At 32.0% G+C, this 13,091-nt stretch overlaps 1 protein-coding gene across 1 annotated transcript in view; it reads right to left on the bottom strand.

Annotated features, from left to right (window-relative positions):
- Window positions 1-2,232: 2,232 nt before the first annotated feature.
- The window catches only part of LOC106674130 (guanylate cyclase 32E), a 109,301-nt gene continuing 98,442 nt past the window's right edge, over window positions 2,233-13,091 (bottom strand). The window contains exons 7-22 of the mRNA XM_014406659.2: window positions 8,518-8,762; window positions 8,317-8,462; window positions 8,026-8,164; window positions 7,880-7,970; window positions 7,469-7,656; window positions 7,231-7,410; window positions 7,034-7,138; window positions 6,892-6,963; window positions 6,620-6,815; window positions 6,358-6,562; window positions 6,082-6,216; window positions 5,835-5,947; window positions 4,292-4,443; window positions 3,985-4,228; window positions 3,814-3,912; window positions 2,233-3,748 (exon numbers count right to left, since the gene is read on the bottom strand). Of these exons, the coding sequence (XP_014262145.1) occupies window positions 3,231-3,748; window positions 3,814-3,912; window positions 3,985-4,228; window positions 4,292-4,443; window positions 5,835-5,947; window positions 6,082-6,216; window positions 6,358-6,562; window positions 6,620-6,815; window positions 6,892-6,963; window positions 7,034-7,138; window positions 7,231-7,410; window positions 7,469-7,656; window positions 7,880-7,970; window positions 8,026-8,164; window positions 8,317-8,462; window positions 8,518-8,762 (2,828 nt within the window). The 3' untranslated portion in view covers window positions 2,233-3,230. The remainder of the gene's footprint in view (window positions 3,749-3,813; window positions 3,913-3,984; window positions 4,229-4,291; window positions 4,444-5,834; window positions 5,948-6,081; window positions 6,217-6,357; window positions 6,563-6,619; window positions 6,816-6,891; window positions 6,964-7,033; window positions 7,139-7,230; window positions 7,411-7,468; window positions 7,657-7,879; window positions 7,971-8,025; window positions 8,165-8,316; window positions 8,463-8,517; window positions 8,763-13,091) is intronic.

Below are 13,091 nucleotides of genomic sequence, written 5' to 3'. Positions count from 1 at the left end.
ATTACGCACTGCTGGTGGTACACACATTATTTCGTCAGTATTGGCAACACAAACACACACTCACATAGATAATTTTCGTCAAGTTCCCACACACAAGTTAATTAGTCAACTGTTCCTTTCTTTTGACTGTTTATCTTTGTCATTCTGTCGGTCTGCCTCTCTATCAGACTGTCTCTCTCCCCCTTACTCTCGCACGCTCTCTCTCACTCACTCTTTCTCTCTCTCCCCCACCCTTCTTTCCATCACTTTTTTAAAATACAATTTTCTGTGTTCTTGTTGCAATGGGAAGTATATTCATCCCTTAAAAAAAGAAAGTTCTCCACGATTTTCTTTTCGAATTTCTCACAGCTTTATTGTATTCAGTTAGGGAGTTTTGTATTCATCCCATTTTACATTTCATTTTTGATCTATAGAAAAGTTTTCTAGCTTTAGCCCTTTGACCATTTAGTTCATTATTCCACCATAGAACACTTCTATTTGTTCCTTTGGTTTTTAATGAGCTACATCCTTCATAGGCTGTAGTTCATAGCCTTAACCAACCTTTCAGCAAATTAATCTAGTTCCTGTATGTTTTTAACTGCAAAGTTAAATCCTGTTTCTAGCTTAAGACATGCTTGATCAAATTTTCAGTTAGTCCTTCTTCTAGGTTCTATAAACTGCTGTGACTTATTTGCCTCCACCACAAAGCTTATGATTCGGTGATCGGACATACATTTCCAAAGAAACATGCCACTTTTATATTTTGTTATTGGTGTGAGATCAGACCTCACTTTTAGAATTGTCACAAAAGTTGGTTTGTTCCCTCTATAAGGGATGGTTAGGGACCTCTACCACAGCTCAGAAAATGGTCAGGCTTCAACATGTGAATTGGACATTGAAAGATTGGAGACGATGGAGACGAGTACTCTTTACAGATTGATTGGGAATTGGCCTTCAGATTGATATAATTTCATATGGAGATGCTCAGGGAGGGTTGTATGGTTCCTCAGCTCATGGTGGGTCATTGATGTTCTGGGTGGCATAAATTAAGTCTAATTAGGGGGCATTGAATAAAACCAAACTTTTCATGTCAAATTTATTCATTTTATATCAAATGTACAATATAAAAATAGATTTAAAAGAAGGAGAGAAAACACCTAATTGTTCATTGATGTGAGCAACACTACAGTTGAAAATGGTTTGGTACTTACTACGCCGCAGAAGAAATACTACTGTAACTAGAAAGTGTAATTTCAGTTCTAATTAAACCAATATGTCCAAAGTCCACTTATACTTAAAAGGTCACTGACATCTAATTTCAGTGCTGTGCTCAATTATGCTTATCCTAAGTACACCCTCTGTCAGATCAATGATGCATTTTGATCTTGCCCTGCAGTTATATAATTTATACACTCATTTTTTAAAACCCTTGTAATAAACTTCATAACTTGATGATGGCTTACTATTTTAATCTGTGGATTGTTATTTTGTCAATAGCGATTTTTTACAAGCATAATTAAACATTTAGTTCTAATAAAACAGTATACTTTTTATTTACAAAAGTGAGAAAATTTGAAGTGAAATATTGTAGTGTGGTCTGAGTAGTAATAAAGAAACATATAAGGGGTGTCATCCTCACCTATTAAGAATAGGGCATGTGAGGTTGACATACGGACACTTATTTTTGGGCCAAAGCCCATGTATGAGTCTGGCATGAAGAGAAAGGTTGTCCCAACCTAATTGAAGGGTGCAGTTATTTGGCTCCATATAGTGAGCATGTAGGAATGCGACCCAATATGAGAAATGCTTGAACAGTGAGTATCTGGGAGATTCATATGTTCATATGTATTTATTGGCGGGAATGTTTAGTATGAGAGGGCCGATGGTGGAATATTGAGAACTCATGACCCTTAATTAGGTTAGTTATATAATAGTGTAAAGGATGATGGAGAAATATCGAGTACTCCACCGCCTCACTGAGTAAATGGTACATAAATAAGAAAAAATGTATTTAAGAGTGAGTGAAAGAGAGAATGGGTTTGGTTTTAGGAACTGATTCCATTGGGCCTGAAATGCCTAACTGTTAGTAGCCCCTGGTCCCATCCTCGTGGCCCCAAGACCAAGGTCTGATCCTGGACTACCAAGTTTATGAAAAAATAGTCATGTCATATGGATTTGAGGGTGGTATAAGAAGGTAGACTGCAGCATCAACATTTATATACGCTTTTATTGTTTATTTATTTTATATACAATCACATGAATGATAACATAAATTAAATAAATTGGATGCCATTTAATAATCATGAATGATACACAAGTAAGACATAATTGTATTAGGAAATAATTAATATATTTTTATCAAATTGTATTTATATATGTACAAGTCTTCCATACAAGAATACAATTGAGTGGGGAAATAATTTTAATTTTTAACTATATAGGTTTTTCAATTGAAAATCAGCACCATTCATTGTAAAACATGTTGCTTAAAATCATTTCATTAAAAAAGAACCATATTGTATAAGTGTATTATAAAAGTAAATTTATACAATTTAAAAATTATCCATGTCAAATCTATATTTATGTATGACAAAAATACATTATTTTATCTAAGTAGTCAACATCCACTGAAATTCACCCTTAGAAATATTACCACATTTGTCCAATTGGCCATTGCAATTTTATCAACAAATAGCAATGTAAATATTGTGTTATTTTAATACAGACTTTTAGGATTTGAATGTCCATAGATCACAAAGGTTTTTAAATTTTAAAAAATATGTCAACCACTTTCATAAAAGATATGCCCATTTATCAACATTCGCTTAATAACCATTCTTTCAGTAACACTATTTTTAAATTTAAATCACAACGATAATAACAAGAAAAAAAAAGGTTATTTTATATCATAGCTGACTGAAATGGTCAAGCTTTATGAATAGAGAAATTGACAGTCGGGTTACATCAAATTTTACAGTTGTTTGTGAATAATAATTTTTATTTACTTGTAGAGCTCTAATTAAAAACATTACATATTTATAATACTTGGATATAAGACAATTTTTGCAGAAATATCATCCAATATTTAATATTTTTGTAATATCAGTTGAGATTTTTAATTTTTTAAATTTAACTATTGAATATAATGTTTGTTTATTTTTTGGCTATGCTTTTTAAAATTATATTTATTGTCAAAATATGTTACAGTTATTACAGCCACTTTATTATTTATTTCTCTCAATCTGTTTAAATCAAACATGGCTTTCTAATTTTGAAAGTAACGGAGCTCTGATTTGATCGTTTACAAATATTGCTGGGTCGCTTGTGGCCTCGTTAGGTTTTTCACCATTGACCCGTATCTGAATATTTTCTATGCAAGGACATGATACGCTGAGATGGTCGCAAAACTCCACATCTAAACATTTTGAAGGGCTATTATCGGTGATGGATTCAAGCTTGGTCCTTTGGTAAGGATTGAATTCCATTGTGTTGTTGGCAAATCTTAACTTTTTTGGCGATTCAAAGCTCGCCGCCCTAGACAGTCCTTTAGGCACTTTTAAAGAGCTTCTCGGTATACGCCTATTTTCTCTAATTTTTTCCTCCCTGGTTGATTTTCTAAGAGCTCTGAAGCAGGGATCTTCCCCGATTAAAAAATATGTTGTTACTTCACCTTTACCCTTAATATCGATCAAACCTCTCTCTTCTAAAATGTACCCTCCTAATCTGTCGAGCAATTCTTTAACTGCTATACTGCAATGAATTTTTTGTGCTAAAAATATATTTTAGTTTAGCTTATCAATAGAAAACTTAAAACATAAAAACTGTCTAGTCTACCTAATCCAGTTGATTCCATTCTAGATGCGGTATTGACAGTGTCTCCAAATAAACAATACCTTGGCATTTTTTTGCCAACAACTCCAGCACAAACTGGCCCTAAATTTTTTTACATTTATTTAGAAAGTACAACTTTAGAAAAATAATTCAAACACTAAATAAAATTCTCACCTGAATGTAATCCAATTCTTATTTTTAATTTGTCTTTAGGCCTATGCCTAATTTTGAATTTTGTTACTGCATGAAGCATGTCAAGGGAAAGAGAAGCGATTTCAGCAGCATGCTGGTCGTGATTTCTGACAGGCAAGCCCGACACAACCATGTAAGCATCTCCAATTGTTTCAACTTTGTAAACATCGTAGTTGACAATGATTGAATCAAAACAAGTGTACAGATCATTTAAGAAATCAACAACCTAAATTATATTAAAAAAATGTATATACACAAAATAAATACATAAATTATTGAAGTTTCATACTTGAAGTGGTGTACTTTCTGCAGACATTGCTGTAAAGCCGACAATATCACTGAAATATATTGTGACACAATCAAAACTTTCTGCCTCAACTTTGTGGCCTTTTCGTAATTGGTCTGCCACACAACGGGGCAACATCTCAAACAACAATGCCTCTGAAAAAAATTCCTTTTATAAAGTTTTTATTATAAAATTATATAGTCTTAAAATTAATAACAAATAGGAAATTTTAGCAATAGTATTAATTTTTTTTCCAAATTAATTCTCATCCATGTTTGTCTTAAATTGTACAATAATGGCAGCCCGTTCTTCTCAGGCTACTGGTAACTTTTGGTTTGGTGTCAAAAAACTATGATAGTTATAAATGATACTAAGTTTAACCACAATATGGGGGCAGTGCTCACTTGCATTTTGGATTTTTGGAAGAAGTGGGATCATGGGTAAAATGTTCAAAATTTTCCTTAGCAAAAACCCTATCGTCCTATCCTTCCATAAAACAGATGAATGAAACAGATGACAAATTTCAAACAAAGTTGTGTTCAAACCAGACCCACAATTGAGTTGAAAAATTGTACAACAGAGAAGCTTTAACCTTGATGAACTGTCTCCACATTCAAGGCAACAAAAACTAAGAAACTAACAAAAATTAAAGACCACTTCGACAGCTAGACAGCACTGTAGGCGATCCCTTATCTGAAGAAAAGTCCAGGGAGACATTTGGGATTGTATTAAGGCCATTTTGACTTTTGATGTTGGAAAAAAAAAAAAAAAATACCAGGGCGACAAGACAGATGAACAACAATTCAACAAGGAGTCCCATAAATTTGCCAAGGAGAGTTGTTAGGACACCTATCAGTCTGAACCATTTTGAGGCCCATCGAATTGCCAATAATGTAAATCCATCAGGCAATGGATTATGATTAAATCCTTGGTTTAAAGGGGATTGTAGTCCGGGATGGTGGCATGTTAAAAATGGTTAAAAGACTACCGGAGAAACTACCGGCAGTACTACTAACAGGACGTGTTAGGACATGAGAGTGAAACTGTTGACAGGACACTGCAGACTTCAGAGGCATATGTATTGACCCATACTGTGAGACTGTGGAGATATTACCAGAGAAAAAAAAAGAAATAGCAGAAAACACTGAGATTGGCGAAATGCTCAAACATGTCTGATAGATCAAATTGGGAGAATAGGAAGATCAAAATGATCAATAATGACTAAATTACTTAGAATTTCTTAATGGCATGGAAGCATATATATAAATTGTCAATCCACTATAAATATAGTTAGATTAAGATATATTTTAATGAGATCTGAACCTGTAGTTTGATTTTTTCCAAAAATGTTCCTTTACAATTTCTTGCTGGGTTTGTCTATCAGATGAATTTTTCAATTTTACATTTTAGTAAATGCTGAAATGCTTAACTGACAAAACCAGTGAAATAAGCAGTCAGAGATCAAGCAAAGATATTTGGTTAGATAATGGTGGAAGCAAGTAACTGGTATAACTAAGTTAGTAGGCATAATTTAAAAAAAAATTACCTGTCTTTTTCTTTTCTTCAATCAATTGATCAGTTCTTTCGTCGACCAAAACTTCTAAATTATTTGCATATGCTTCCATCATTGCCATCATATTATCGAAAATATTTGGTTTCCTAAAATTTCCATTTGAATTGAAAAAAATAATTAAAAATAAATAAAATCTAAACAAATCATTTTACATCTACATTGAGTTAAACTTTTGATTGGGGTAATGCTCTAATTGAATTAAATTTTATGTGATACTCACATGCCCTTTCTCATAGGCCTTAACTTTGATCTAACAGTCTTTATATCAGGCCTTTCTTCTGGATTTTCAAACCAGCATTCTTTCAAACAGTCCCTCACATAATCAAAGCTCACCTCTAGCTGGTCTAAAGGAGGCCTAATAGATAAAGCAGTATTTAAAACAAACATTTAAATATATAATAAATATTTTAATAAGTTAGGTTTAATATTGATGAATTATTGTGACTGCTATTCGTGCCAAGCTGAAATATTTAGTAAACTATAGAATTTTAATAACCTAAATGGCGGTGAATTGGGAGGAGGAAACATAATTCTGTGGACAATTTGCCTCGGTGTCAACCCCGTGCTGACATTAAATGGACCTTTCCTGCTGTGAAGCTCATAGAGAATTATTCCAAAACTATATACATCTCCTTTTTGTGATCCTGCACCTGGGGTTGCTGTTGTGACTCGCAAAAGCTCCGGTGCTCGATAGAGTAATCCTGTTACGAATCAGTTTATTTACTTCGGCTATTGTGGACCTGCTGCATACAGTTTACCTTCACATTTACATTTATTTTCCTCATCACAGGTGTGCTTTAGGGACCAGGTTTGATGGAAGTCGTCTTCCCCACTCTTGAACTCTTTCAAACCGAAATCAGAAAGTTTCACAACCCATCTCGAATCTACGAGGCAATTCGATGACTTTAAATTCCCATGAAAGCGGAGGGTGGAGTCTTGAAGATATATTAAGCCCTTTTAATGACAAATTTAAAGAAATTATTTCATAATTTAATACAGAAAATTTAAAAATTTAAATTTTCAGTCTTACTCTTAGAATATCACCTACTAACGAAGCTATAAACATGTTATCTAGTTTTACATCCTCATTTTCGATTATGTCCTGAAATTATGTTTTTTGTTTTTATTATCGTTAAAGCATAAACAAATTTTTTCTGCATGGATTTTCTTACTTTAAGGCTTCCTCGGTTGCAATATTCTGTTACTATGCAAATATTGGGTGGATCTGTGCAGGCCCCGATGAATGCATTTAAATTATCATGTCTCAAATCTCTCATCTAAAAGAAACAAAAACCATAAAAGGTTTTGTCATTAACATATAACTAATAAAAAGTCAATTTTTAAATCTTAATTGAGTACAGATTCTTACAAGTTTTAACTCTTTTTTCATGCTTCTCGTTATATCGATGGATTTTTTATTGACCCTTTTTATTGCAAATACTCTTCCCTTGTAAATCCCAATTGTTGTGAAAATAGATGTATATCTGAAGTCTGCATCTGGGTTCGAAGTGAGAGATACTTGACTTGTCCTGATCAAAGGATGGGCGATCTGAAAAATCGTTAGTACAAAGATTTTTATAAAAGAACTAAAAAACGCTCAAATATACCCTGTTAGTTTTCAATTCGTTGGTAACTGACAATTCTTCATTCATTTGTATTTCTTTAAAATCAATTTTCCACAATAAACTATCTAGCTCTTGCTCATATCTCCAATTCCTGTAGAGGACTAAAGCAGTTATTATCAAAAATGCCAAACTTGCTCCAGCAATCCCTCCAACAACCTCCATAGTATGGCCTTAAATTAATTCACAAAATTGAGTGAAATTTTTAAATTAAAGTACTATAATAGAATAACTAATTTAGGGTAAACATTCATAGTATATAAGCAATCTGATGTAGCAAAAAGATGCTAAGCGATAAGGAATAACTTTAACAACTTCAATTTTATGTACACTTTTAAGATATTTTAGGCTAAGTGCAATTTATTCTATTTTTTACCAACAATGCAGTGTACCTACTAATACACTTCTCTCCGCTAAAGCCACATGGAGGTACAGCAATTGGAATTTCACCATTCACCCAGTCAATTTCAGATGCCAGGTTCAATTCCTGTGACAAAGAGAAAATAAAATAACTTTCAAATGTATAGGTTTTTAAATATTACCGGAAGAGAGTCAGTAGTCTGTTTGTATGAAAAACCACCAACAGGGAAAAGGCCATATTCTCCAGTAGGGGACATCTTCCTCGCAAGAAGTGTATAGTTCCCTTCAGCATCACCATTACTGTCCATGTAGACCATGTACCTGCACATATCTAATTCTGATAATACTATGACAAATAATTTGTATCTGAATCATTTAGACAGTTTGTGAACTACATTTATAGATATTTCATGAATAATTTAAATGGGGTGTAAGAAGACTTGCTGGTTTATTGGATAATAGTAGAGGCTCACCCCATTGCACTTTGATAATGGCGACATTTTAGACGTTCGATGATTGCTGTCCCATTTCTTATGTCTTCACCAGACTCATACGCCTCCAACACCCCTTTGACATAGAGCTGAACCGCATCATACAAGTACGCCGCTTCCTCACTTATCTGGTCAAAACTTGAGTTTAGTCACACCATTTACGAATTTTTTTTATACATATACCTGCTTTCCACCGCCGAGGGATGCTACAGGGTTTGGAAAGTTGAAAGGCGGCAGTTCCATGTATTTGTTGACCTGGGATGCAAATTTGGTGAGGTTTGTTGGCGGAGAAGGAGCCACGCCCAAATAGGAACGGAATGCGTGTAAGGCTGCTGGTTGTATCTCATCGACAAGAAGCCCTTTCAAATATTTAGTAGGTTCTTTTTCATCATACTGCACTATGTCAACACCTACCACCCAATATTCCCCTAAGAAGAAAAAAAAATGCATTGTTCTAACTTTGAAAAAAACTTATTTTCGATCAGTTTCATAATTAATTAAATTATTCTAAAAAATTATTAAAAAAATTAATGAGAGTCAAATTTTGCAAGAACTCAAATTGAATTTGAAATAATGAGAGGATCTAATTTGATCTAATTTATTAATACTTCCCTTGCTTAATTGTCCAATACTTTGTAGTTACAAGTTTGCATTAACCATGGAATTGAAAACCATTCTAGAAGGATAAAATATTTCTACCAATTTTACTTACATGGGAACCTGTTTTGATTCTATAATTTTTTAATTTAATTTAATTTTTTTACAAGGGTTCACAACGACATAACCCTCAGGGTGCTGGTGAATTTGTCGTGTTCAAATGCATTGGATTCGAACCTGGATACTTTATATTACAGTGATGAATGCTTTTCAATGTTTTAACCGAACCCATGACCACAAACGCTCCTTGATTCCATATAAATCCATATAAAATATTTATTTTTAAAATTCTTTTATGTATTTATTTAATTTTTTTTTATCTTGCCCATTTAAGCATGTAGCCAAACCCACTTAAGTTTGGTCTAGAACTCTAATGAGAGTGGGATTAAGGATAGGATAACTCCTATAGTGAGAAGTGGTCTGGTGTGAGCATCTCAAAATCTCCAAATAATCATTGACTAACGGTCACTAAACACCACACAATAAGGATAACCCAGAACTTATTGTAATAAACTTGTAATCATTCTGGTCTAAAAGTTTTACTTTTTCTTGACCATCACACTTTATCCTTACTTGAACAAATAAAAATTTTTTTTTCCCAAACCAAACAATTTTAAATCATTTTTGTGAGGAAATGTTTTGAATCTTGAGAAAATATGTTTGATGTTTAATTGTATGAAGCAATAATTTTTCAAACAGCAAACACTCAAAATTGACTATTCTGGACTTTTTTCTATCCTTTAACAAGCACACTCCCAACAGTATAAATTTTTGCTTTTAATGAAAATGCAAATTGCAAATACTGATAATAAAGCAAAATTTGATAAAACCACTTAGGAGTTGTTGTACACTTCTGTTGACGGTAGAAAGTTTTTTTCGAGGTGTAAATATTTTTGAGCGATAACCGCTATAGTTTTACATAAATTAACTTTGAAATGTATATATTTGCCAATTTTAATTCAGATCATGAACTTAATTAAGCTAATTATTTATTTTGTATAATATTTTAAATTATATGATTTTTGTGTTACTGGAATTTTTAAATTCTATTTACTTTCAAAATGAATATATAATAGACCAAAAACAATATGTCTACATTAAAAAAAAGGTTAGTTGTTTTCTAAGTTTAGTGAAGCTTTGGTTTTTCAATGAACATATCATTCTTGTATAAAAGATTGCTTTAAAACAAGAGTTTAAATATAAAAAAAATAAAATAAAATAAAACAAATTGGTTTTGTCAGTGGAGACAAGAAAACCTCAAAAAAAGATATTGAATCTTGAAAAACCTTTGATGACAAGAGTCTTCAATTAACCCACTCTTATGCTTAATTTCACTAAGGAATACTTTGTAATGAATGTTTAGATTGCAAAATCTTTGAAATTTGAGATAACAATTGGAGAGATGTTTTGTTCCTTCAATTAACCCATTATAACAGTAAATTTGCAATACTTTAAGAGTAAAATAAGAAAACGAATTTTGCAATATTCTTGATGACAGGTTTTGCTCCTTAAAATCTTGACTCACTCCCTCTCTCTCTCTCATGCTTGTTTATTTGAAGGAATACTTTGAAATGAATGTTCAGATTGTAAAACCTTAAAATATGAAAGTAAATTTTGCAGTATTGTAGAGGTCATATTTCAATCCTTCAATTAACACATTTCCATGTCTAATTCTGTAAATTCTGTGATTTTCGTTTTAATGACATTTCAAATTACAAATAGTTATTTGATATAACCATTGTGGAACTGTTTCACTCATTCTGTTAACCCATTCTGATGGTTAATTCGACAAAGGTGGGTTCAATGATAGTTCAGATGGTATAAAAATATTAAATTTTGAAACTAATATTGTAATATTGGTGAGGATGTGTTTATTTCTTTCAATTAACCCTACCTCATACTTAATTATGCAAAGAGAACAAAGGAATACTTTGTACTAAATGAAGAGATTGCAAAACCCTTAAAATTGTAAATAAATGAAATGCTTTGATTCTTCACTGTTCGTATCATGTTTGTAGTAATGTCGAGATTGTGAAACCCTAAAAATTGTAAATAACTGTTGAGGTATTGCTTTGATTTTTCAATTAACATATCATGCTTGTATAAAACTTTGATATAGAGTTTAAATTGCAAAAAAAAGTTTTAACAGTTGAGACAAAACCTCTAAAATAACACATTGAATCTTGAACAATTCCTGGTGACAAGCATCTTCAATTAACTGACTCTCATGCTTAATTTCACAAAGGAATGCTTTGTAATGAATGTTTAAATTGGAAAATGTCTTGAAATTTGAGATAACAATCGGGGAGATGTTTTGTTTCTCCAATTAACACATTATAATGACAAATTTGCAATACTATATGAGTAAAATAAGAAACTGAATTTTACAGTATTCGTGATGACAGGTTTTGTTCCTTAAATCTCGACCCACTCTCTCTCAAGCTTGTTTATTCGAAGGAATACTTTGAAATGAAAGTTCAGATTGTAAAAACCCTAAAAATGAAAGTGAATGTGGGGTTATTCAGAGGAAATTTCGTTTCTTCAATTAACACACCTCATGCTTGTATTGCTTTAGAAACAAACTCTCATGCCTAATTATGTAAAAAATTTCAGTTTTAAACATTTCAGATTGCAATAGCTATTTGATACACTATACATACACGGTGAGTCATTTTTTGACACACCATTGTAAAATCTGTATCATCGTAAAAAAATAAAACTGACTCAAGGCTTATTTCCTTTGATTAATACATTAATAAAAGAAAGTGAATCAATTTTCAGTGCACCATTGGAAAATCAACATGGGTGCTTTTAAATCTGACTCAAGGCCTATTTCTTTTGATTTTAACATTAAAAAAAGGAAGTGAGTCTATTTTCGGTACACCATAGGTAATCAACGTTGATGCGTCTAGTTATGACTTGGCACATTTTATTTTGTTAGTCTCGTACCAAAAAATAGGCGAGTCACTTTTCAACGCACCATTCGTTACAAATTAGTTTTTGTAGGCTGGAAGGAAAATAAACAATACCAATATTATTAAAACATTATTCAAACACAATGTAAAAATAAAAAAAATCTTCACAAATTAATTTGATTAAGGTTTAAGAGTATTTTTTTCTGGTAAAGTAAAAAAATTAAATAAATGTAACAATCTCCTTTGTTAGCAAACCAAAAATGTTCCAAGTCATTATAATAATTGTTCGAACAGACCTCGATTTGCTTGACAATAGCCTAGTATTGTAAAACGATGATTGGACGAAAAAAATACTTTTAAACCTTAATCAAATTAATTTGTGAAGAATTTTTTTAAAAATTTTTACATTGTGTTTGAATGTTTTAATAATATTGGTTTTGTTTATTTTCCTTCCAACCTACTAAAACTAATTCGTAACGAATGGAGCGTCAAAAAGTGACTTGCCTATTTTTTGGTACGAGATTAACAAAATAAAATATGCCGAGTCATAATTAGATGGACCAATGTTGATTTTCCTATGGTGTACTGAAAATTAACTCACTTTCTTTTATTAATGTATTAATCAAAGGAAATAAGCCTCGAGTCAGATTTAAAAGCACCCATGTTGATTTTCCAATGGTGCGTCAAAAAATGACTCACCCTGTATATTGTGGAACTGTTTCACTCATTCATTAACCAATTCTGAGTTAATTCGACAAAGGCGAGTTCAATGAATGTTCAGATGGCACGAAACCTTAAATTTTGAAACCGAATATTTCAATATTGGACATATTTAATTCCTTAAATTCACTTTCTCTTATGCTTAATTATGAAAACGAGGACAAAGGAATGCTTTGTAGCAAACGTCAAGATTGTAAACTGCTAAAATTGTAAATAACTGTTGAGGTTTGATTTTTCAATTAACATATCATGTGTGTATGAAACATTGCTATATAATACGAATTTAAATTGCAAAAAAAACTGGTTTTGACAGTTGAGAGAGCAACTTTTAAAATAAAGACATTGAATTTGTTAAAAAGACAAGAGTCCCCCCTCTCATACATTAACCCACTCTCATTAATTTCCCAAAGGAATTCAATTCAATGAGATTTTATGAGGAGAAGCCCAGCAAAATTGAATCAGGGA

The sequence above is a fragment of the Cimex lectularius genome, unplaced genomic scaffold (genome assembly GCF_000648675.2).
Source record: "Cimex lectularius strain Harlan isolate CLEC.00 unplaced genomic scaffold, Clec_2.1 scaffold63, whole genome shotgun sequence".
Lineage (NCBI taxonomy): Eukaryota > Metazoa > Arthropoda > Insecta > Hemiptera > Cimicidae > Cimex > Cimex lectularius.
This window is presented reverse-complemented; position numbering and strand designations above follow the sequence as displayed.